Source organism: Cinclus cinclus, chromosome 1, assembly GCF_963662255.1.
Source record: "Cinclus cinclus chromosome 1, bCinCin1.1, whole genome shotgun sequence".
Classification (NCBI taxonomy): domain Eukaryota; kingdom Metazoa; phylum Chordata; class Aves; order Passeriformes; family Cinclidae; genus Cinclus; species Cinclus cinclus.
The window spans coordinates 41,556,660-41,584,214 of NC_085046.1; the positions used below are offsets into that span (position 1 = coordinate 41,556,660).

Sequence of the window (27,555 nt, forward strand, 5' to 3'; positions counted from 1 at the left end):
TGGTTGCAAATATTTTATTATAGAGTCTTATCAACAAGTTCTCTGAAAATCAGTTTTTCAGAACTAAAATCTAATCTGGCAGGGTTCAATAAGTAACAACATGAACTCAGCCATGGCAAACAAAATATTACTAAGTTACTTTAAATAAATTTTATCACAACAACCACAGGAAGAGTGTGTCCTGGAGATTTAGGCAATTTATCTTGGATTTTTAAAAAATATTTTGGATTCCTTTTGTTATGCTCTAGACACAGCTGTCTTCATTTTGATGTTAGAATGGGACAGATCTTTGGGTGCCTTTATGCCTGTGATTCTTGTCTTATTTTATAGTGGTGTAATAAAAACAGCATCATCAGCATTCAGTGCTCACCACAGCACATTTAAGCAACTGGTCATTGCACTGAAACAGAACTTCTGGTGAAACAGATTATTTCCAGACAGCAATTGCTCACAAAAGGTCTAGCTCCCAAGTCTTTCCAGCCATTCATTTTCTGTTCAGCACCTCCTATGACATTTATTAAAGTAATTTGATCAGGTTATGTTGCACACATTAGGACATTCAGAATTCCATCTTGACCTTCACAGCAGCATCTAATACAGCCTGGAAGACACTACAGAATCCTTTTCCTCATACATACAATCAACATTCTCAGCTTGCAGCTACTTGTTGACAAACACTCACCAGTTTCAGCTAAATACAAGGAAGCCTAAGAACATTGACACATTTGAAAATAAGCATTACTGTATTTTTAACATATTTTTGGATCATTTACTTCAACTTACTATTAAGTCTTGATTTCCAGGACTTAATTGCACATAACTAAAAAGCAGTAATATAATGTCTTTAACAGTAATCAAATATAGCATTTCAGATTTTTTTTTATTGTGCAAAACATAAACAGTAAGCCTTAATAGTACAATGAGATGAAAAAGCAAGGGATATTTAAAACAATATTCACATCCGGTGTGCAATTTTTATTCCTACTTCCAACTTTCGATGTGGAATCTACAATTCCCATCAGTAAGTGCTATCTGAAAATACCAATAATTTGTTTCACCTTTTATTATTTGGAGGAGACTCAAAATTTATTTTTGCATTAGATTTTTATGCACAACCAAACCAGCTATGTAAGATGATAAACACAAAATAAGACACTGAAAAGGGTGAAAAATAACCAACATGCTGAAGGCATCCACCTAAATGGTGGCATGACTGATAATTTATAGCTTATATTAAAAAATGGAATTGATAATTCTGATTTTCCATTATCAACTCAAGATTTTAGCAAATAACCCAAAATTTTGTTTTACAGTTCTGGCATCTGCTAACTGAAAAAGTAATTTAATTCAATACTTATTTTTAATTAAAATATTTATCTTGCTAGATATGAAGCACTACCAGTCAAGGCAGTCATGAAAGCTGTTTGATGTTTACATAGCACCATATAGATAAATATTTCCTTCAGTAAGAGAGATTATGTTCCGATGGGGAACATAATCACATTATCTTCTGAATATTTTAGGTATTTTCGCCTTCCACATCATAAATATGTGCAACGAAAAATGCACATAATTCAAGCTTTAAGATGGTGCTATCATTAATTCAAATTTTCCTTGTATAAAAGTATCAAGAACTCTTCAGTAGTCAATTGAATATTCAAAACCAGATCAATAGTTGTATGTAAACTTGTTAAAAAACAAACCGCCACATTATCTGGCTTTAAAGTGACAAAGTATTTTTCTTAACATAATTTACTAGGCATGTGAAATACTAATATCAAATTATAATTTAAAAAGTAGCAGAGACTAGACTATCTCTGATATTGAAATATTCAATTAAAATATATAAAGAATCTCCAAAACATGTAATTTCAATTCATTACAGTGGTATTGCTCATTCCAATAATAATCCTTCCTATAAGGAGGCTGAATGTTAAATAAAATACATTAAGCTGTTGTAGTTCCCAATTAGAGAACATCAGTATTCTGCCTCTGCCTCTCCTTCAGCTCAAATTCATTAAAATATGGACTAGGCTTTCTAATGAAAGAAAATGGGAAATATGCTCACTATCCAGGTGGATATCTCGCAGCCCTAATCAACATCTTACCAGCTTATCCACAACTGTTAGACTAGTAACAAATCTTGCAGTAAAGTGTTAAAAATAGGTGGAGTAACTAACAAGCCATCTTCTGTATTTAAAATCACAGAAATCTACACATAAAAATATTTATGGAAGCCCGAGTGCTGGTGACATCATCGACTCTTACAAACTGAGTCTTCCGTAAAAGTTGCACAGATGGAAAAGGATGCCTTGAGATAAATGGAAATAAAATCCAACAGAAAACAGATTTCCTAATATTGAACCTCAACTTCTTATAAACTAACAAACATATTTCAGTGACAGATACTGCTCATTATTTTGGCCCCATCCCTTTCCCAAAATCAGTTTCATAAGCTGTTACCACTCCGATTAAAAAAACAAGCCCTCTTAAAATATTGTATATGGAGTTCTGGGTTCCAAAAAAAAAAAAAGAAAAAAAAAGAAAACATATATAGTTTCGCAGTCTTGCTACGAGACATCAGCTAAAAAGTATGACACTACACCAAGAAACCAAATTGCATTTTGTACATTGTATCTCTATTGATACAGTTCTCCACGTTGGAGAATTCAGCATTTTTAGAGAGTTCAACATGTGCAAAGTTCAAATAAATTTTGAAGAAAATTCCAGTTTCAGAAGTTACAAGTAATTTTGTGTCTGACAGGACAATTAAAAAAAAAAAAGCTGTACAAAGTTAGCTTCAAACCTCTTCATTCCCCCAAATATAGGCACTCAGTGGTTTAAGTGTGCAAAAAGGCTTCTTAGAAGAAACTGTGTGCAAACAGAGCCTGTTCCATTAGCTCTGCATTCTTTAGTGATTTCCTAGAGAGTATTGCCATTAAATGCTATCTGTGGTATGAATTCCTAAAGAACAGAGGACATTCAGTCCACAGAGTCACAGATGTCTTTCACTTTCTGGTTGAAGTCTTCGGGTTGATCAGCGTACACGTAATGACCTGCACCGAGGATAGCCTGGAGGATAAAGGTGAAGAAGCACGTCAATATCACAAAAGTGTAATAAACAAATAAACACTGGGACAGGTGAAGAACCTGGCTTTTATATATTACCTAAGAGTTGGCATCATACAACCTAAAAACACTCTAAATGTAAAGAATACAAAAATACTCTTTTCCTTGTAAAGAAACTTTCTTACACAGGAAAAGAAAGGGAAACTACTATTCAAGTGCTCACCTTGTTGAAAAAACCCCACTGCTGAAGCGTGCACAAGTCACTGCACAACAAATTTAGCAGATATGTATGCCTTGCATATCAAATTTCAGATGCATCTTGCTCCCCTTCACTCTTCACTCAATTAGCCTGTTTCTATAATTTGCTTTTCTCTGCAAAAATGCTGCAAAGTAAACCATCACCAAAGTGTACAGCAAAGGTACTTGACCTGTTTTCTTTCTATTTTAAAGTCAGACCAAGACCAATCTTTATTTAAAACTATTTTCTCCTCCCCTCCTTAAAACACCTTCTCCTAAGTTTCTAACCAAAGCTCCTACAAGTATAGCTACATTACTATGTTACTAAAAACTCCCAGAAACTCAAAGTAAAAATTACTTAGGAATAAATGCATGTAACAAAACCATAGAACCTCTGTGCATTTTACCAAGCATGGCACTGCCAGTCCACATCTAGGTCTCATCAGAGCCCTTGCCCTCCTATGGGTTTTTGAGTGTGCCTGCAATTTTACCACCCCAATTTACCTTTTAGAATCTGGTTTTGGCTTGGCAAAATTTTAACCTGCAATACAATACAATTTTCAACAGTCACTTCTAAAAGTCCCTGACCAGAGTGGAAAAAAATCTCTCTGAATAGTATAAGCTTATCCTAGCAATATACTGTACACCTTTAAACAGTGACTTTTTGTTACAACGCCCTCTCTCTGGTCAAGCAGTTAAGTGACAATTTCAGTCTGCATGTCAACATTTATGAAATGTATCTGTGCTCTTTAACACACTTAAAGCAGTTGATGACAGTGTCTTTTCTCTGAGTTCCAGCTCTAAATTCAGCTGTAACAAGACATAAAATTCTATCTGGATGACTTGTTATAGTATATTATCAACATTACATATTGTACACTTCTGTCCAGATAGTTCCAGACATTAGTAACATCACAGCTGGTGTGTTCAGACATTTTATCACCTCACAGCATTTTAACATGCATGGATATTCAATTATCACAGCTGACTGATGTGAAAATGTGTGAATACTACTTTTAAATTAGTTTGTTTTTATAGAAATCAACAACAAAAAACGCAGTTTGCGCATTCATATCAAGTTTTAACTGCACACATTTTAAATGACAACATCATACCTATTAACACAAATTTCTTGGGTAGTAAGACAACACTAAGTATTTTTTAATGATGTAAAGAAAGATGCTCACAAGAACCTAAGCACCAGGTAGAAACTACTCTCTTATCAGAGGAACAAATGCACAGTATAGACAGATGAAGAGAGTTTATGACAGCCTCCTCACTATCTTACATATATATGGTGATAGTAGGACTGGTGTGGTTTGAAACACAGTGATCACAACACCTACTTCTATTAACATACTGTAGAACAAAATACAGAATCACCTCACTCACTGATCTAGTCTGGCTTCTAGTGCTTACAGTAAGTTTTGTTCTTAGCCTGCGGACTCAACACTTCTGTCTAAGTTTTCTCAGATGCAACATTTGTTTTTTCTCTCTCTGTTACAGAAAACAGAACTTATTACCCCAGGCTCTAAATCGAAAGTGACACCATTTCCACAGCTGGCATGAAAAAACAGACTCATAGAATAGTTTGGTTTGGAAAGGACCTTAAAGCTCATCTAGTTCCAACCCCCCTGCCACGGGCAGGGACACCTCCCTCATAGACCAGGTTGCTCAGGGCCCCATCCAACCTGGCCACATAGTTGAGACTTAAACAAATCCACACAAAAAGCAAACAACCACGTTAGAAGTCAAACTTACTATTGTCTTCACATAGGAATTTGGTCTCAGAGACTGGATAGTGCTGCCAGAATTGCCATCTATACACGAACGTGCTCCATAGACCACTGTGACAGGAATGTCTTGATCCATTTGTGCAATCCTTTGCAGCATTGGCCTTTTTGCCCATCCATAAGGAATCGTCATGTTCTTGAAAGCTGTTTCACCACTTCAAGACATTCAAAAGGGTAAAAACAATTTCAGTTGCCATTGGACCTGCTTTTTATCTAATATGGAGTATCTGTGCCTTTTGGTAGCACAGAGTACATGAGGCTGAGATTTTTTTACAATTAAGAAGTTTCCAAGGTATACATAAAATCTTCAGCAGAAAGAGCCCATGTTTTTGCATGACTGAGTGGTAGCACTTAAAATAATTAAATTCTTTCTTTTTAAAGTTTTTAAAGAAATTCTTTACACAATAAAATTCTCCAACAATTATTTAATTAAATGTAGTGCCCAAACTCTTACAGAATTAACAAAAATTGAGAATAAACATAGAATTAGGATACTTTCTACATTGATCAGTATCAGGAATTCAGAAGAAGTGCAATGGTACCTTTTCCTTCAATAGAATAAATGCCACAATTAAAAAAAATAGCATGCACACTGCTGCCATGGCCATCGGAGGGAGTAGCAGGCACTCAGTAAATGAACAACAGACTTCAAAACATACACTGGGAAATTCATACTCACCTGGGTGACTGTACATTGCAGTGATAGATATATTCAGCCACAGTGTTATCATCAAACATTGATGAATACTTTCGTTTGAAATCTGGTCTTAAACGCTGAACAAGGCTTAATCCTGTTAAAACAGAAAACACTATTAGAGGGGGAATGTGTATAAATTACTTTATCAGATTGCCGAATGCTTTTCATTAGAGCCCTCAGAACAGATACCCTTGAAACTTGTGGCTTCTAAACTTGTATTTGGTTTTACCACTTGCATGTCTTAGGGAAACACGATGGAATTACACTTTACAGGAATGAAATAGAAATGCTGTAAAGAATTTTATGCTGCTTTCCCAACCTACTGAATGCATATGGGAAATGTTTGAGTAGGGTCACTACAGCAATAGAAGAAACCTACAATGGGGACCAGCAAAAGGGCTAAGCAGTGTCTTTTTGTCAACAGTTTAGTCTCACATGATACCAATACATTCTCCTTGCTCTGGCAGCACTGGGTAGGTTAAATGCACTACACCTTTCAGGATCAGAAGGCACTGTTGAAAAAACTGGGTGTTTTTCTTTCTTAAGTCCGTCTTCTCCTCTTATAGAACAGTCTGCTTCTGAAGTGTCTGGTTGAAAGAACGGATGCCCACGATGAAAAACAGCTGTAGAAATCTTAACATAAGGTACAAGTACTTGTATAAATGAAGAGATTTAATGTTGTAAACCGTTGTCCTCATGCTCTCCTAATAAGCCAGTAAAGAAGTGGGTCTTTTCAGGGGCCAGTTCAGGCCTTCTAAACTTAAGCATATTTTTCTGACTCATTTCTCTAAGGAAGAAGCCTCTTCTACACTGGCCAGATGGATCTTTGGGACAAGAGCCTTGCCACAAGGCTAATCTTAGTTTAAGAGTATTAGTCATCCCTAATATCTGATCAAAACTTTCCAGTTTGAAGCCATTAGCCCCTGTCCTATCACTACAGACCCTTGTCAAATGTTGCTCTCCAGCTCTCTTGTAGGCCCCCTTTAGGTACTGGAAGACTCCTACAAGGTGTCCCCAAAGCCTTCTCTTCTGAATCCCAACCAATTCTTCCAGCTTGTCTTCATAGGAGAGGTGCTCCAGCCCTCTGATCACCTTCATGTCACTCCTCTTGACTATCTCCAATGGGAATGTCTCCAACATTTTTATACCAGGGCCCCAGAGCTGGATGCAGGATGCCACATAGGGTCTCATGAGAGCAGAGTTGAGGGGGAAAATCACCTCCCTCAATCTGCTGGCCACGCTGCTTTTGATGGGGTTGATGTCGTGTACTCACAGCCCAGGATGTGGTTGGCTTTCTGGGCTGCGAGTACATATTGCTGGGTCATTTTGGGCTTCTCATCAACTAACACCCCAGGTCTTTCTCCTCAGGGCTGCTCTCAATCCATTCTCTGTTCAGAGGTGGTCAGGACTGTCCTGACCTAGGTCCAGGACCTTGCACGTGGCCTTGTTGAACTTTGTGAGGTTCATGAAGCCACCTCTCAAGGCTGTCCATGTCCCTCGGGCTGGCATCCCTCCCCTACAGCTTGTTGATCACACAGCTTGGTGCCATCAGCAGACTCAATCCCACCATCCATGTTGCTGACAAAGATGCATAACAGCCGATCCCAACAATGATCTGTGAGGGATGATACCCATCACTGGTCTCCACGTGGACACCGAGCTGACTGAGTGTGATTATTCATGGTTATGTATCCCTTCTTCCAGACAGTAAGAACTTCATACTGCTGTTAATCTGTGCAATTATGATGATGTCACTTCTTCCCACCCAGTCCTGGGCAAAGGCCTGATATTATTTTTGTAGGCCTTGTCACAGTGATCTATGTTTTCGTAACCCTGAGATTATTGCAACATGCCCTTATTCATGCTTTAAACAGATTTAGAAAACTAATACAGTGCAACAGAAAATAATTCCCTTATGAAACAGAGATTTAACTCCCAAAGTGATGAAGATTTTGTAAAAAAAAGTCTGACAATTGGCTCTGCTCTATTTTCCCTACATAAAGTAGAATTGCTGGACTTCTTTTTCTGTGTGTTTGGGGTTTTTGAACACAAGTGAACAGAGCTGGCTTGGAATAAGAGTACTTGGAAGAAACAGACTAATTCTATGCCTTGTCCTAATATTAGCATAAAGGCCATGGCATGTAGTGTTACCAAATTTTAGAATTCACTTTCTGTTTTGGTAAGAAGTGCTTTGTCTGTGGATCCAATTTCAAAACATTTTTCCCCTGGGAATTTACAGGGGAGAATGAAACAAGGATTCAAGACACCTTGGAACAAATTTTGGAACGAAATCAGATGGTAAATCATTGTTGTAATATTTACTGAAGAAATTCTGAATTGTCTGGCTGACATTTTTCACAGTATCTATGAAAATACTGTAAGAAGTTCTAACACTGAAGACACCAAGTTCCACAAAAAGGGTGTGGTCACAGTGACATTTCTGTTGAGAGGAATTTTCAGGCATCTGGCTCTAGGACTGGAATTCAGAAATACAGCCTAGGCACCCAACTTTCACTAAACTGTGAGACTCCTGGGTGACTATTCCAGTTAAGTTAAGGAAAACATGCAACTCAATTACCTGGAAACCACTCAAAGAAAAAAAATCTCTGGATTCTGTCTCTCTCACAGTTTTAAGTATTTGCCTGTAGGTCTGATTAAACATCCATGTAATGCTACTGTGATATCCCAATGAACCTGGCTCATGTTTGAAATCATACCTTTGAACAGGAGCAACGAGCTTTAGAGTGAGGTTCAAACAACTGTCTGCCCATCATCTTAAGCACATGTGTACATGGAATGAAATCTGGGTTCAGTTCAGTGCCTTCAACACGTTACATCTGATGCCTACTTGCAGCACAGTGTTTAGACCTACCCTTCTCCAAGATCTGTGTTTCACCTAGCAAGAACTTAAGTTGGTGACAGAAAACTTTTTTATCAGCAAAGGGAGAAACAGATGAAAACAATTTTAAAGGCAAGCAGCCTAAAAGCGAGGCTAGGTTTGGGGACACCTTGCCAAGACAGAGTCTGCTTATGCAGCATGGTTTGACTCCACTTACTGCTAAGGAAGATGATTTCAGCTTTGAATTTTCCCATGTGGACTGATTTATGCATGCTCTTGTTATTGGATAGAACACATTTAAGCAATGCATATCACTCAATATTTTCCAGGTTGTTTGTTAACCAAATTAGCATTTTACTTAAAAAAATATAATCTGTTTGTACAAAACATTTTGCTCTGTACAAAACATATTGCTTGTCTGAAAACCTAAATTTGTCACACTATTGAAAAGAAACAAACAAATCAGCATATGCAGCACATTAAAAAATATATTCTATAGAAACAGATAGAGGAAACAGATGTGGTTTAAACGTAAACAAAGCCTAGAAATCTCACAAGTTTATCTTCAGACTGAATACCAAATGATGAAGAGGTGAGTTAATCTCACATGTTTATCTTCAGATTGAATACCAAAAATGATGAAGAGGTGAGTTAATTATAACTTGAGAGGGGCCTGAAGGGTATCTTTTTCCAAGCCTCTCCAGAAGATACTTCTGTAGCACAGAGGGTAACAGACTGATCAGATAACCTCTGTCCTTCTAGAAGGAATACATATAATGACTTTTAGATTTTATTACACTCTTCTCCCCACTCCCCAGATGAACCAAAACCATAGTTTTGGTCAGCCCTACCTAGCCCTAGCATTAGGGTATAGAGTGTTTGTCTACCATTCCATCAGTGCTGTTGAAGAAATAGAAATATCGACTGCTATCATAATGCAGGACAGCAATGAGGCCCAGAAGATTTGCTAGAGTAGTAAGAAAATGGCTAATGGAAAGAACGCAGTTTAAACTTCTCTAACCTCAGGCCAAAGATTTTTGTATTTATGAGAGACTGCCTTCTAATTTTAAGAGAATTTGGAAATCCAATTTGCTCATCAAACTGGAATTAGAAGGGAAGCTAAATGGACTGTGACCAGAGGCAACCAGACAAAACCTTTCATATTCACACCTCTTTGCCAGGGTCAGGGTTCCCCAGCAGATGTCTGCATAATCCAACTGACTATAAATGGAGCCTGTACAGATCATACAGTGTAGCTTGCTGTAAACTATTGTACTAGTATTTCTAATAGCAAGAGTTTGCCTTCTTTCCTAAGGAGTTCAAACTTTCTTCAACCTCTCCCACTTTCTCCTCCAACTTTTTTTTCCATGGGTGATACAGGCATGCAAAAAAGTTTATCATAATGTGCTGTCTGCTCCATGTTTATGTTTAACCAAAACAGAAATGGTATTTAAGAGTAGCTAAAACTCACCAAAGGGTCCTGCTATTCTTAGCCCAGCTAAAGGATTAAATGGACTCAATATAGCTCCTAGTGCTTTGATCCAGATTGGAATTGGTCTTTCGTGTTCAGCACTGTCGGGCCTCTCTGGAAAACCCCACGGCTCCACTAAGATAAGATGCTTGACCCTGTTGGCAAAAAAGGTTCAGCAGTTTAATGTACAGTAGCTTTTCTTCAACTGAGCATAATGAAAGCGTGCTATCTGTTTTACAGATACATACATACAGCCTACTTTAGTCACTTCTATCACAGAAGCTTATTACCTAGTTTCTGATTCATCAACCATTTTGATTTCAATTACTAATTAGAGAGTGAATTGCACCTAATCATATGCATGAACCAGAAACATGGAAGCATGTGTCACAAAGAGAAACTCAGTATTTTACAGATACCGTCACAAACATTTGAAAGACAGGATAGTCTTGTTTCTGTTTTTAGAAATAGCCTAATCTAAATGCTCAGTCAATATTATTTGCAGAAGCAGTTTAATTTGATGGAAAGTAGGATAATTACATCTGCTTCATTAAAGTGAAGTTTCTAGAAGTATAAGATCTCTGTTCAAGGAAGCGACACAATTTAACTGAAAAATCATCTTATCAAAGTAAAATCTGAACTGAATAAGGCAGAATAAAACTAGCAGCAGTCTTCTAATTTTTTTTTATTTTAAGTCATGAAAGAAAACATCAGAGAGGCAATTTGTAAAATTACTACTCAAAGGAATATCAGTACACTGAACATTGTAGGGGTCTCCAGCACATGCAGCTATTGATCACTTCATGCTGTGGGTCCCCCCCCCAAGCAAAATTCTAATTCATCCCGGTAGATTAGAATTGTCCCTTTTCCATTTAATCCCACAATAACAGCTACTCTTAAGTGCCCCAGATAGTGGTGATTTCTGGAAAAAAAAGTGACTCTTAACTATAGTTTTCCATTTTAAGATAATTGTCAGGAGATATTTATAGCAAGGTGGGGGCTGGTCTCTTGTTCCAAGTAGCAAGCAATAGGACATGAGGAAATGGCATCAAGGAGGTTTAGACTGGATATTAGGAAAAATTTCTTCACTGGAAGGGCTGTCAAGCATTGGAACAGGCTGTCTTGTTCAATGTGGTCTAGTGGGAGGTGTCCCTGCCCATGGCAGGGGGTTGGAACTAGATGATCCTTTAGTTCCCTTCCAACCGACACCATTTTCTGATACTATGCCCAAGAAAGTAAGTTATTGAGTACCCATCTTTGGAAGTATTTAGATGTGTGAATGCAGCGCTCAAGGACAAGGGTTAGTGGTGGACTCACAAGTGCCGGGTTAACACCTGGACTAGATCTTAAAAGTCTTATCTAACTTCAACCTGTCTATGGTTTTTATATTTTCAACTTTATGCCTTTTTATCTTTACTTCTTGCTTCATTACTTCCTTCTCTGTTAAAGTCATGAGATTATAAATTAACACAGAATCTGAGCTCGTAGTGCCTAAAATGATGCCAGAAGTGATCCCAAAAGTTATTTCTGGGTTATGATCAGTTGGGAAACCAAAAGCCTGTGCTTGGAATGAAGGTTTGGAAAGCATTAACATCACAAAGATGTTTCCTGGCTGTTGGCTCAGCTATGAGCATACTCACACCCTGCAGCAAACAGCAACTGTAAGAGAGGACAGGGTAGAATCTAATTGTTCAAACCAAACAGGAGAGATCAGAGGCACAGCAGTGCCTGAAATGAGGGGCCATTCAGGACAGCCACACACTCTGTGCACAAACTATGGCATTAAGTATAATACAGCAAACAAATGAATAAAAATAGAGTAACCTTTCTTTTCTTTCTTAATACTTTTCTCCCTGCTTGGCATTTCTTCTTTTGGTAATCAAGCCTAAAACACAACCCAGGATAATGGAAAGCTGACCATGAGAATTACTCCAAAAGTAAATGTCCAGAAATTGCAGTATTTGAAAATCAAGGCCCACTTCAACTCGGCAATATGCTAAATGGGAATCTTTTTGGATTAGTAGCCTCAGATTTTCCATGAAGGATTCTGGTACAGTGCAGCAAATTAACGGATCATCTATGCTTGGCGAAACAGATCTACTTTCCTAACAATATGTATCCAGAATCCCTTAAGCCTCTAATGCATTGTTAGATAACCTGGCTGAAAGCTGTGCTATATTTATCACTTGATTAATTGCTCTTTAAAGACCCTAACAGTCAATTTTAACGTTTAGTCAACAGTTTAGTAAACAGTTTTGGTGGTCTTAGTTTAATTTTAGAGAAACATTAGTAATGTGAGAGCACAAACTGATTAACCCCAACTTAAGCACAGTGAGGCATGAAAAGAAAGCATCACTTTTGATGTAAGTCAGCAGTGGGAAAAACCAATATCCCATCCCATAGGGATAGGACAGTGCCATCTATAAATGCTCTGCAAAAAGACGTAAAGAAATCATAAGTGATCCCTACAAAAAGGTAACTACAGCTAAAAATATTAGCCAAATAAAAGCTAAATAAAGCTATTTAGCTAGAAATAGGTTTATAACTAAAAGGATAATAGTTTTATATATTTTAATGCAGTTCTGGATTTAGAAACACACCTACTTTCACACATCATTTCCAGCCACTTGTGCTAACTGTTGTCCGTTTAGAAAGAAAAAGGCGAAGTGTTTTAGGGGAAAATGATGCATGAAATTACCTCAAATATATCCAAGTGAGAAACAAAGAAACAGTAAAACTTGTCATGAATAGAAAAGAGTAAGATATGGTTATAGTAAAATAAAGTGTAGAGTAAAATACAGAATTTGCTATATGATGTGGAGAATTAAGCTTATATTCAGTTTTTCATAGGAGACCACTATGTGTATCCCAACAAAAACATTATCCTTTTTTTGATACAGAATTACTGCAGTTGGTGAGATCCTAGCTCAGCGGGGGATATGTAACCAGACTTAGAACCAGATACATAAAAGAAACAAAATACTACTTTAAGCAGGAAAAAAAAAATGTATTAACTGTTGTACACAACTTGGTGCAGAAAACTGCAATGAAATACAATTAGAGAACTGCTGCAGATGGGTTGTCTTGCAAAGAAATATGAAGTGGTATACAGACAATTTAAATCAAAGAGTCACTAAATTTTTACATCATTCTTCTGGCACCAGGCTGGCTGCTAGCATATAGGCATAAATTACCTAAGGGAATTATATTCAGAAGTTTCAATGTTATCCATAAGAGTGGGAAGTTTGGCAGAAACAGGCCTGTTTTCCCTGCAAAAAAACAATCTTTGAGACAAAACATTCACCCATAAAAATATCCACTGCTATTTCACCTTGTAAGATGGCAAGGGGATACTGAACTGAAGATATACAGAAAAGCATAAAAAAATCATGTTTACAACATCTACCTATTTCATTCCCCTGGAAACAAACCATGCAGTTAATACTTTGGTCTTAAAATTCAGTATCACTTCTTTAAATCATCACAGTCATCTACATGAAGATTATTTATAAAGAGCTTGATGAAACAAAATCTATATTAAAATCAATAATCAAACAGAGAAATGGAATCCCTTTATTTTCACATACCGTGATGGATATTTTAAGGAGTAAGCAGCAGCCAGGAATCCACCTAGGTTGTGTCCAAGCAAGATCATTTTTTCTAGCCCCACTTCCTTTCTCCACTCTTCTATGGATTCCACAAACTGATTTTCTGCTTCCCGAGCATCAGTGTCAAAGTGTGGTCTACTGCTACGTCCAAATCCCAAGAGGTCGAAAGCATGAACGGTCCTGTTCTCACAGAGATCTTCAAAGTTAAGAGCCCACAGTCCAACACCTCCTCCAAATCCATGCAGGAGAACAAGAGGAGTTTTATTTGAAAGGTCTGGAGAGAATGTCAGTGTCCATATTTTATTTCCATTAGATATATACACATATCGTTTATTGTACATGCTTGCAATACCTGGAGAAAAAATGGGAAATAATTATGTTATTAGACACACCTGACAAAATATGAAGTACACTCTACTGAAATCACTGTTTTAAATAGGAGCTCCTTTCAAAGCAGAGAACTTCTAATCAAATATCCAAATAAGTGAAAAATGTAAATGTGATTTTAAACCTGTATATTTCATCACAGTGCAAAAGACATACTGAAAAACTTCTGTCATTATATTTAATATAAATTTATAGAAAATTTAGTTATATCTATGAAACTTACTAAAAACCAAAGACTTACATTTTAGCATTTTGTCCTCAGCCTCTTTAAGGTGTAGCAGTGATGTGGGACACCAGGCAGGAAGCCAGCTGAATAGCCATCCAAATCTACAAGAGCAATACAGAATAAAAATGTCTTGAGTGGCATGGTAATTTTTGGCACTGATGCTTTGAAGACATTTCCTTTGCTGCTCTTCATAAGAGACCCCAAGCTAAGCATACGGTGTGAAAAACATGATTTTACAGTGGGAGGGAATTAATTTTTTCCTGACTTTTTATAAAGGAGCATCACAAACAGGGGCATTCTTCAAAGGCTGAGTAGTTTTTCCACCATGTCCTCCTATCACAGCATACTGATCTGCAGACACGAGCCCTCACATCAACACAACAAGCTTGGCAGGATATGTAATCACTGGAGTCCAGCCTCTTCTCAAGTTCCTTTGGAAGTCTGCCTGCACATGCATAACCTTGCATGAACTTATTATTTCCAAAAAAGTAATAAGCTCTCACCAGCATAACCTGAACTGATTATTACTCTAAATTTAAAAAGTGAAAAATAAGTAGGTTTATCCTAGTAAAGCAAAACCCTAGGACCTTAATTATGGACTTGGAAACAAAGGCCCAGAGGATGACCAACCAGCAATTCTCACAACAGAAGCTGCTTTTCCAGCTGTCAGTTACTATCTTGGTACTGCTACCTTGACCATGAGAGCAGGGGGAATGACTCAGCTGGCAGCATTGCCTCGCCCAGTGCTGCAAAAGATACGGAAATTTGGTACAGCTCATCCTGGGAGCTAATTTACCCCTTGTTTTTAAGACGGAATCTTAATTTTCCATCTCTCACCAGGTTTTAAAGTGACTTAGACAACCAGTGCAAAGCTGCCATTGCAGGACAATTCCTCACAGGGAAGCAGATGTCAGACACCAAATGACTTTTCTCTAGCACTCTTCTACACTGAACTGCTTTCCAGGTAGTTACAGAATTTTCATGACTGAACACTGAGAATGTTAGCTATACAATAACTGATGCTGAAAGACTATTAGATTACTAATGTCCAGTTTTTCAGTGTGCACAGCACATCAGTAACAAAGATTGGGCCCCATAAGTTCTTTATCCAAAGGATCTTCTCCACACATTCTAAGGAGCTGACCTACTACAGCTGCATAGCTCCTTAAGTTTATGATATGACATGGTAGGTTTTCTGGGAATGCACAATGCAACTGCAAGCAGAATTTTTCAGATTCATAGTAACCTGTGAGGGGACATTAAGAAAAAAGCCCCAGATCAAAGCTGACCGGAAAGGATTCATCATCCAACCACTCAAGGTCCACTGCTCTTCAGTATTATTTACTCCTCTACACTGATATCTGGCTGTTCTGTAAATAACCTTCCTGACCCACCAGATCACTGGAATTGTAATAAGGAAGGATCATCAGAATTGTTATTGTCATTTTAATTAAGGGGCTGGGTTGTACATCCTTCCATGCCACGTGCTCATGCAATATATGAAATGAAGGAACTTAGCACCTTACAGAAAAGTGGGCATCCAAATATTCTGCTTCCACATTAAACTATGCATTTATTTTAAAAGTAAGATTTTTAAGAAGTTAAAGCTGGGACAAGCTGAAAGTAATTTCATCTGCAAATAACAGTGAAATCCTAGTTTAACAATAACGCTAATGGTGTGCTATGAATTACTCTGGTAAATTATTAAACAACAGCTAGGTCACCACTCTTCTGAGTCAAGCCTTCTGCCAGTTATATGCTCAACTAGGCATTTTCATTCTTAACTCTTAGGTCAGAAACAAAACCAGTCACTATTTCCCTGAGCTCTATGCACTCTATGTACTGTTTCTTCACAGAAAAAAAAACCACTGAATCAGCAAAGAAAATACTTTAAAGGTTTTATTTATCTATTTACAGAAATGTAAAGCTGCAACATGTCAACAAGAAAACGGTGCAGGGATATGGCCACAGTGAAATAGAAGTGACATCTACAGATCACAGTCCCAGAATTGTATTTCCTAGTCCTAGGGAGGCACCTGGATACTTACAAAAATTAACTGGGAAAATGTATCAGAATGGTAAAGTTGCCCACTCTTTCTTTTGTTAGTTATAAGAACTGTTTACAAATACTTGGATTTTAATTCAGAAGAGACATTGCATACATGTATAGTTTGACAAATACAGTCAGCAAGCTGAAGCTTTTAAAATTTAAACTATGTTTACAATTCTGTCCTGTTGTACTTGCTGAACTAAAAGAGTAAGTGGTGAAGACTTCCAGGCAAAAAAAAAAAAAAAAAAAGTGAGCATTTTCTAGAAGCATTATTTTAGAAAGAAAATATTCAGTTACCTATATTCAGGACTTAATCCTTTGTTTGTCTCCTTCCAAAAATCATTTACCACATTGCTAGATATTTTTCACACATGGAGAATAAACAGGATAATATTGTTTATTATATTTGAATGTTCTTTCTGATAATTTTGGAAGGCTATAGTTGATTTATTTTGAATGTCTATGCTACATGTGTCTTCTAAATGCACAGAGAACATTCATTGCTTACATGGCCTATAATTTTTATGTCTGTGATATAAAGCTGTAAGTCCAACATAATGTCAAAAATGAAGCAATGGACCTTTCAAAACAGTGTGCACACCAGCAGCAGTAGTTTCACGTTGTTAGCTACCCACTGCCAGAAGAGGCAGATCCCGTGCTGCTCTCATCACCCACCACTTCCCTTACACTCTGTTCCCACCTGTCTTTTTCACATAAAATCAAGAGCAGAATCTTGTATTTTGAGGAGTTAAGAGGTCCCACTGGCCTCAGCTGCTTGCTATTTCAGAAATTGTGAAATAAATCTGGCAACTGACAGCCCAAATTTTTGTAGTTTCTTACCAAATGTACTTACAGGTGTTACACATCAAATTACCAAGGTACATAACCAGTGGAATTTAACCTGTGTCTTTGTTTGTGGCCATATAGTAACAAACCGCCATGCACATCCATACTAAAATAATCAATAACCAGCAGTAGGGCAAAACATTGCATAGGTTGATTCCTCGCATCTTCAGTTTGGGGTAAGTTACATTTTTCGCATCCATCTGAAAACATCTGGAGTACCCAGAGACTGGAAAACTCAGAGGTTAGCAGGTGGGGAGGGGGGGGCTCCTGTCTCACTGTCTTTGGTGATAGACCTCCATACAGACTTCCACACTTCTTCTAACACATCTAGGGAAACCCTGGAGATACCCACTGAATGACCTTAGTGGAAGTCAAAGTGATTACTGTGAGACAAGATGATTAGTGGGAACCATCAGTAGCCTGTGCTGATGATCAAATACAGTAATAAATAATGCAAACAAAAGGGACACAAGCACAAACATCTGATGAAGTGGAGCTGCAACCACCATGTGCAGGGGCCAAGCCACCAGGCACGATCTAACACACTGGCTGGTTGAAGCAAGTGTTCTGAGACTCTGGTTGCAAGCATAAGAAAGGATAAGAACAAACAATTATTACTGTATTTTGACACTTAGTGAGTGAATGAACATTGTGTTAACTGCAGCTCAGGATAATACTGCTTGTCCTTAGCTGCTTGAATGTTAATTTGAATCAAGGACTTGCTGTCACAGCACTGCTTGAATTGCCTGGGGGTAACTTTCAAAAGAACTGAGAATCAAGTAGAGGCAGAGGTACAGTGAGCCTGACCCACCCATTCACCTGCACTATTCAGATCAAACCAAACCAAGAATATGACAAATTGGTTGTACCACAGTTACCCTTCTGTCAGCTCCATTAACCCTATTCAGCTTGGTGAGAATTGATTCCATGCAAGATTATTAATGGATCTGCAGGCAGTTACAAATTCGACATATTCACAAAAAGTTTGTGAAAGCTTGGATACTGCTGAAGAATTGAAAACATATATTTTAATAACGAAGTATGTACTGAAACAGTTGAACAATCTATTTGATTTCTCACCTGTAATGTGGATTTAAAAAATGGAAGCTCTACCACATAAAAATATTCAGCAGAAGTTGCTTATAACTCTATCCAGGAGATATAAACGTACATAAATTGAGCTCATTCTCTCACTTTTCAAGCCTACAATTTACCTACATTAGAGTTACATGAATGCATAGCTCACAAGATGTAGTAAGCTTGAAATCAATTAATTGAGGCATCTCCCCACATACACCTGCATTGCAGACCTAGCTGCCATGACCTGTGGAAAGTCTGTGAAGCAGAATAGCAAAACAAAAAAACCTGGGGTTTGCAAACAGGTTGCAAAAAGGTAACAGAACTCCATCAAACCAGATTAAATGAATACAATACCATTTGCTACAGGATCACCTGTCAAAAATTTCTAACACACCAAGACAGGACATGCATAAACCTTTCTAAAGTGTTGAATATAAAATTAGCTTTTCACTAAGAATTTTGAAGTTATTATGGTAATCAAAACTCCCAGTACTAACCAAAAACCATGCAGCAGTGACAGGAGCATGCAGAACATATTTTTCTGCCACAATAATTATTTGGACTTAAAAATTACATCAGTAAGGAAGCCAGAGTTCAGGTTATACAATGAATACACAGTAACTTGCAAAGGAAGGATTATGGAAAAATAACTGAAGGCACAACAAACAGAGCTGCACATCTCTTTGTCTTGCTCTCAGGAAACAAATGTATTTAATATTTTTAACCAAACTTTTGCAGACAATATTGCAAACTACCAATGTTTTAGCTATGGAGCAAGCTCAAAAACTTAAAAAGCTGAAACACGGAGTGAACTCACTGGTGAACTACTTCAAGCTTTGCCCTTTACCCTTAAATCTTATTGGAATGAAGCCGATCTCTCAAAAACCCTAACCCTCTCCTCCCCTGACTCTCAGAATTAATTTCAGCCATTTAGAAGTAAGTAAGGAAAGAAAAACAAATTAATGCAGACAATTTGGTTACTGCCAGCTTACCAAAAGGAATGGCATTGGGATTTTCAGGGTCATTCAGCTGACAATGCAGTTATAAGCAACCAGCAATTCGAGCTAGCTCCAAAGTAACTCTAATTAATTAACTGTAACAGATAAACTATTGGAAAGGCAGCTCAGATTCCACCATCTTGTTTATGCATAAAGTATTTTTGCAGTACTGTGCCAGCAAAGGAATTCAGAATTGCCAATATGTTGAAATCTAAACATAAGTAACATAAGGTTCACTCTTCTAAGATCTTACATAAACCTCATCCCATAAAAACACCATGTTACGTCTCACAACTCATTCAGCCCTTTCAGTTGTTATAGAAATACTTAGAGTGGGCAAAAAAGGAGTGAAAAGAAGCATCAGGTATTCATAACTGGGAAAGAGGTCAGCATATCAAAGTTATGGCAAACTGTCAAATCTAAAAATAAAACTGATTTACTATAATGCTCTATAAACGCTTTACAATTAACATAGGATGGATGCTTAAGTGAAGTAACAACAGATACCCCTTCACCATTTTCATTATTTCCTTTTTACTGGATGCTTTCTGCATTTTTATCAGCATCAGCAGCAGTCTACACAAAGCTTAAGAGGTACATAGGATGGTTTCTTCCACCATCAACACCACCAAGTTTTCTGAGCAAATTCTGTATTTGGTTACTAAATTTCAAGTTTATAGGTAATAACCTGAAACAATAAAAAGCTAAAGAAACAGTCAAGGATGACACAATCAAATAGAACTTTCTGTGTCAAAATGTCAGAGAGCAGTAGCAGGTTTACATCTGGCTCATTTCTATCCATGACAGAACTGAGTTATAATAAACTTTTCCTTTCCCATTTCATTAACTTAATAGCCTGCAATATGAGAATATTGGCTGCTGTTTACATGACTGATTTTGGCAAGAATCGATCCTTTGTTAAGTTACCAGCAACACCTCCATAGCAAAAACCCCTAGTACATAAAGAAAAATATTTTAGTAATCACTATATCCATCTTGGTGGCTATTCGCTGCGCCAGATTTGTGAAACTCAGGTTTAAAAACCACTAGATTTTAGACCAGATGATTATGGTTTAACCCAGCTACAGAAAAGCCAGTTAACCAGCAGCAGACTTATGAACTAACAAGGTAGAAAGAAAGAGTGGGTGTCAAGGTGAAGGACATCAAGTTTTTAAGTCAGGGCTGCCAATGACAGACAGTAACATAATCATGACATCAAGTCCATATTTAACTAGGCAGAGATGTTTCTACAACAAGGCTCAGGATATGATTTCATGAGAACCTTAAGAGCATAAGCAATTTTAAGAGTCCTTGAAGTCCTTAATTCCTGTCCCTGAAGTGCAGCATATTCTTTAATGTTTCTGTCTTCTGAGAACAGTGAATATAATCTGAATCAATCAGGCATGCATACACAGTAACTGTTGTTGTGAAGGCTGTATATCCAGGGACAAAGTTTCTGCACGTACAATAGAAATCAGATGCAGCAACCTCGACAATTTGAATGAGATGGTCCTAGGACAAAACACTCTGGCAGTTGCAGACAAAAATGAGGAGAAGAAAAACACTCCACGTTTCACTTTCATTGCATGAACAGACTAAAAATCCTCAGGGAAAGACCTTGAAGTGCATAGTAAAGAGGCAAGACCCAAAAGCAAGTATAAGGAATATGGTATGGGAACAAAAAAACTCCTTGCTTTAAGAAATGTCTGTTTACCTTTTCATGAGGAGACAAAAAGTGGATTAAATCATTGCCAACAGGTTAAAAAAGGATAACTTTTTTTTTTTTTCCAGATGACATTATAACCCTGCCCATAAAGTTCTGTTTAGATGAGTTTTGAGCCAAGATGTTCCATGCAAGTAGATGTTGTGAAACTCTTGGATACTTCAGTATCATTAAAACAGAATGTTTTGAAAACCTCTGCATAATATTTCTAGGAAGTGTAACATACATCAGCCCCATTCCAACACAAAACCCATGATAGGTTATTGCAGAATATTGCTCTACATTAGGACAGAGGTGAAAACAATGCATTCCTCATGTATTTACTGCATCTTGAACTCTGTGTTCAGAACATTCAACTGCACGTTGCAGTAAGACTTTGTGAGGAAGAGCATAATTAAAATTATGGAAATGAAAATTTCCTCTTAGTGCCCCTCAGATGTTATTCAACTTTCTACTTCTTTTATTTTATTCATACATCAACTGATATACTCCTGCTGCTCTTCAGATATTGCATGACTTCAACCTTGCTTAATCCTTGCCAGCCTTCTCATACCTACCATGCCAGCAGCCCACATTTCAGCCTGTTCCCAAATTCCATCAAACTGGACAAGAGCAAAGCACACATGGAACATGCACTTCTCACTAACCTGCACTACTGCTCACCCACACTCTACCCTGCTTCTCTTTTGGTAAAATTCCATTGTGTATCATGCACAATTTAGATCACAACATTAAGAGGTGAATGTTTTCACTTTTCCATAAGGGCCCATATAGGAACACAGATATAAGACTATCTAAAGTATATGATCAATTCCTTCAGCTCCAAACATGCTGTACACAAACTCCACTTGTATGAACACACACTGAGGATTGTTTCACTGCAACTCATTAGAGCAACTTCTATGATGTGTTTATTTATCATAGTCACCTAAGGTGACAAAGAGTTACCTATGTCAAAATGCAAAAACAAGTATTCAACTTTTTGGACTACCTATCCCCATTTCCATTTTCTGGAAAACCTAAGAGGTGCTCAACCCTTTTGAAAACAGACTATTTTCTCTACATGCTTACACCACAAATGCTTTACATGTCAAGGAAATACAAGTAGTCTTAAAAATAGTTAAGAAGTTGAATGGGTCTAAAAAGCCATCACATTAAATGTCCCCTTATGGAAAGGTAAAGATGTAATTAAGAAGCTTTTGGTGTCAGTGTGGCAATAAATTATTAAATACAACCAAGAAAAAATTCTGCAATGGTCGGTTGGAGCACTAACCCACCCCACTTCTTCATTTTGCCCTTTGCTACACCCTTCTCTTCCTCACTTCAATTTATGAGCAGACTTTCTGAAAGGCAACAAGCGTTCTGGCACCTTTTAGAGAATGCAATTTTTATGCCCACATCTTCCCCTCCTTTCTGTAGTCTCCTATCATCTTCAGTTTTCTAGTACAGCACATGGAGAGCACCTTCCTTCTCTGCCAATCCTTACCATGTCGCCATGTGTTCTTGCTGCCACTTAAAATCCTCCTTTCACCCTCTTAACCTTATTCCAGATCAACCTCATTCCCTTACACAGCCTTACTGACTCACAAATCTCTCTTCTCCACTGACCTCTCTCCTGCTGCTCAGCTTCTCATCTGGATCTTTCTGAGCCAATATAAATGCAGACACTCACCTTTCCTCCCATGCCCTCTTCTCCCTGGCTGTCAATGCAAATCATGTATAAAAAAAAAAACTACCCCACAAGAATGTCAGAATTGCAAGTAAATACTCAGAAGTTATGAAATACAAAAATCAAAATTTCCTCAGCCAGAAATCTTATATAAACCACTATATAAAAGAAGCAAAATTTCAATAGTTTATCAGTTGGGAGAGTTGCCCAGAGTCTTCCATAGAAGTTCAGAACAGTCAGAACCCCCAGCATACAGACACTGTCCCTTTCAAAGAGGTAGGTCTCTATCTGGGCCTATCAGCCCCCAGTAGGCTCTGAAACAACTTTTCATATATCCAAATACATGCAATGCTGGCCAAAATTTGTGTTCTTCAGTGCCCCATAGCCACCAGAACTACAGTGCCCCACAGCTAGTTAGCCCTCTGGATTTATAGCTTCACTGTCATTTCCACTGAGGCTAAGACCTCCTCTAATTCCACTTTGGCAGCTTCTGGAGAAGCGTCTTTGCTTAACACTTGGAAAGTGGGGTTATGAGCATCTTTCCTCTGCCACCAGAATGAGAAGATAGCCCCTGTTACATGTTGCTATCTTTCTCTCTCTCCCTTTAGACTGCACTAGGGGAAATGAGAGATCATGATGAACACAGACCTTCCCTCCCCAAATTCATACAACTACCAGAAATCATTAGAAATAATCCCATGAATGCCTCAAAATTTGCTTGTACAAATACCTTCTGATGAGCTCATGCATGTAACACAAAAGGCATTAAGTACCGAAGCTGTGACTGACAAAACCCTGCCAGCCAAAAAGACAAGAGTCAAAAAAGATGATGGAAATGACCTTTAACCTTTTACTGCATCTGCTTTCCATGCTGCACTTACATCTCAGTTTTTAAAAATGCAAGTTGTAGCTTGCATGCAAACCAAACCTGTGTTCAGTCACCAGCACTATAGGAAAGAAGAAAAGTAAGCAAGACCCTTTCAGCAGCCTACCCACTCGGTTTGCTTTAAAACCTGGATCGTGTAACCAGCAAAAAATGCAAGCAAAAATTCTGAGTTGAGAGTATCCCTTCATGCTGTAACACTGTGAAGCATCCTACTAAGGAGAAGACACAGGCTCTACCAAGCCTAATAAACTATTCCACCTTTATTAATCAAACAGCTCACTTCAAAATTGAGTTCTGTAATACAAACAAATTGGAAGGATAACACAAAAATAATTGTAAACACTGGTGTTAGAGTGTATGTCTTTACTCCAAGCCACCACTTCTGTGAGACTAAAGGCCACTTACAAGCAATTTAAGGTGGACTCGTAATGCAGATGACTTACAGTTTTATTTTAAAGAAAATTATTTGACTTATCTCAGAGGGGGAAAAAGGTCCCCAGTATTGCAGTTTGGAGAGGTTTTTCTGTATGTATACACACATTTAGTAGCTGTTCTTCCTAGTTATATTACAAGCTTTAAGTAGTCCTGCTGCATCCAGAGTGAACAAGAGAATTCAATACTGGCAAAAGGCTCACAACTAGGCTGTCTGCCTCACACACAGAATTCTCCATCCAAAACTTACACAGAGGAGGTGCAAGGCTCTAAACAGGTTTGGAAACCACTAGCAGATGACATGTTAGCCAAGCAATCACTGTCATTGTAACTACTAAAACATTTGTTCGGTTAATCTTCTAATTCAAAGTTAGGACAGGGCCACGAATATTTTTCAGCAGAGATCTTCCAGAATGTATCTGAACCACTGTTATTCTGTTTTCACCATGCTCTGCACAGTTACCAAATTGCAACAAAGCGAGTGTGCTACATAACAAGATGAGTCACGCTACTGTTTTCAAAGCGGATAAACTTTGCATTTATTCTTTGTGTGCAACTGTCACCAGTAATTTAATCTAGGGGGTTGATGGTATATTGTAACTTCTTATCACAGCCATGGCATTCTAAATGAAAAAATATTTAACATACTTCTCTTGTTTATAAACTTCCCCTGGGTACTGAGCTTTGTTCAACTTCAAAAGATGAACAAATGTTAATTTTAATTATTTCTAGAGACTGACCAATACAAGCACTAACATTTCAACACAAATGCACTCTCTTAATTCATGGAAAAGGATGGTGAGATTTTGTTCTTCAAAGTCTTTAGTGAATTGGGAGGTTTACTCTGAAAAATACCACATCAACGTCTAATCGTTCAGAAGTTCTGAAAATCAATGCCCCTTAAAAGCCATCCAGCTGTGTAAACCACATGAGGAACTTGCAAAAGTCCTCTTGAAAATTCAGCTTAACTCTATCCAGATCAACGAGTGTTATGATCCTGCAATCCTGAAAGGCAACTCGAGTTGAGGGTGCTTGGCACCGTCTCAGCAGCACTCAGCACTCTGTGTGATCAAACCAGACAGCTAATGCAGTTCAGGCTAATGTGCTGAATGAACACACAAACAAAACAGGCTGAGGCAGAGCTATTTTAAGACTTGTACTTAGAACACAGAACCAAGAAGGGTTTCACTTGTAGTTTCAAGCAGGTAATGTTGCAGAAGGCAGAGGCTGTCTGGAGGGGAAGATTTTGGAAAGCTATTTTGAGTTAAAGAAGAGAGTGCAGAGTTACAGAGTAAACAAAACTGCATAGTGCTTTGAAGGGGAAGCTTTTGGAGTTTGCATTTGAAATGAGAATGCTGTGTACATATGGTGATAATGGCGCAACAGGGAATTTGGAGAAGATAAATAGTCCAGATCTGGTCAGACTGAGCTAGCAGAGCAGGAAAATATGTAAGATGAAATACCAAAATCCCAAGGGAAATTGGAAAAAAGTACTAAAGAGAGAACAAGATTGAGGATACAGGTAGTTTGGAAAGATAACAAAACAGACACATAAAATGACAACATAAAAATAGCAATATCCTTAATTAAGAAATTGTGAATGCATGGCATGGTTTTCATGCAAATAGCTGAAGAATTTTAAGTCTGATTTCTCGAAATAACACAAGATTTAGTTATGCAAGAATGGAGATGTAGAAGAAAAGGCAAGAAATGAGTTTTTGAGGACTAGGCAATCAGCAATGGGATGTACCACCTGATATTTAAAGCATAGAGAGGAAACATTCATGTAAACAATACATACAAAGCATATTTACACATCTGACAGAAGGAATAAAGCACATGTATGACTAAAGCAGAGTTAGATATATTCTGACAGCATTGTTTGGACTAGAACCATAAAATATGACGGAACAAACTTTGAGATAAGTGACCAGCAGATATATTAAGTACATTTGGTAAACAAACTCAGAGATAGGATGACTGTATTATTCTGCACGGGCAGACAACATACTTGGGGGCAATGGTAGAGTATAAAAATGGGTCTGCAATGGAAGTTTAAGCGCAACAAGAAATAAAGCATATGCTAAGAAGGCACACTTGAGTTAAGAATATGAGAATTGAAGAACAGATGATTGATGAGTAACTTGCATACAACCATTTGAATGTACACATAGTGCAGAACTATGTAATTTCAGGCAGAAGAATGTTTATTATCTATAATAAAATCACATATCAAGGATGTAAGTGGTTACAAACAAGTACTAGAGACATATGTTAAGAACGGGGGGTGCAGGGTAACTTATGCCATAGGAGTCATTTCAGTAGAAGTGAATGCCTCGGGACAGTGAAAGCAAAAAAAAGTTAGCAGGGATACCATACAGTACTGGAAAAGTAGCAAAACAGAGCAACGGCGTATGCTCGTAATTTATAGACGTCCTCTCATCTCCTCCTTGTATAGAATGATGACACAGAGAGGCTGACAAGCGCACTCTCCGCTCTAAATCAAGGTGAACGTATGGCAGGGATGGAAGGAGAAGACGGGCCATCCGTACGGACCGGCAGAGCCGCGGGGGCACAGAGGAGCATGCGCCAGGACTGCGTACAGCCGGGTGACCTCTGGGGCGCAAAGGGGACGGCCGGTGACAGCCGCAGAGCGTACGTACGCCAAAGGGAAGCGGCAGGAAACGCGCAGGGACACGCCTGCGGGCAGCTGTGCAATGACAACAGCTAGCCAGCCACGGCGGAGCTCCGGGGCAGAAGGCGAAGCAGCGGGGACACGGGGCTCGCAGGTGGCAAACCCTGCCGAGAGCCTGCCCGTGCCAGATGGGCGGGAAGCCGCGGCAGGAAGGCGGGCTGCGCGGGCATGAAAACATGGCAGGCAGGGTGCCCGCACGCCGGGGAGCGCCCAGGCGGCGATGCCGGAGCGGAGCGCGGAGCCCGGCGGGCGATGGGGGAGGCGGGAGCCAGTCCCCGGCCCCCCGGCACAGGGGCCGGCCGCCGCCGCCCCGCAGCCCGTAATCGCTGCGTGCAGACGGGCCGGCGGCAGGAGCAGACGGGCGAGCAGCACCCGTGGCGAGGCGGCACGGCCCGGGCGCCCCGAAAAGCTTCCTGCCGCCGTCCAGGACACCCGCGGGGAGGACGGGGGTCGCCCCGCGGCCGCTCCACTCACCCTTCGCTGGAAGCCTCCTCCTCGGCCATGGCGGCGGTGCGGTGGTCGGGAGCTGACAGCGGCGGAGGGGCGGCGGCGGCGGTGGCCGGCAGCGCAGCGAGGGACAGCGCGACGGCGGCGGCACCGGCCATCACGGGCTCCTCCCTCTCGTATTCCCTCCCTCCTGCTGCCCTCCCTCCTCTGCGTCATCCCCGCGGGGCCGCCCACACCCCAGAGCGCCGCCCTGCGCTGCCCGGCTGTGCCTGCGGCGCCCGGGCCGTGTGTGGGTGCCGCGCACGGTCCCCTGGCTATGGGAGCGGGTCCCGGGCGCTCCCCAGCGGCATGGCCGGAGCAGGGCTGCTGTTGGTAGGCTCCTGATGCCGGGAAGGCGGCGCA

At 39.1% G+C, this 27,555-nt stretch overlaps 1 protein-coding gene across 1 annotated transcript; it reads right to left on the reverse strand.

Annotated features, from left to right (window-relative positions):
• Positions 1 to 27,311, reverse strand: ABHD5 (abhydrolase domain containing 5, lysophosphatidic acid acyltransferase). The gene is made up of 7 exons (XM_062509017.1): positions 27,181 to 27,311; positions 14,343 to 14,428; positions 13,694 to 14,066; positions 10,107 to 10,261; positions 5,779 to 5,890; positions 5,068 to 5,254; positions 1 to 3,072 (listed from the first exon to the last, which is right to left on the reverse strand). Exons 1-7 carry the CDS (start codon positions 27,309 to 27,311, stop codon positions 2,983 to 2,985), a joined length of 1,134 nt encoding a protein of 377 aa, XP_062365001.1. The 3' UTR covers positions 1 to 2,982.
• Between the last annotated feature and the right edge of the window lie 244 nt (positions 27,312 to 27,555).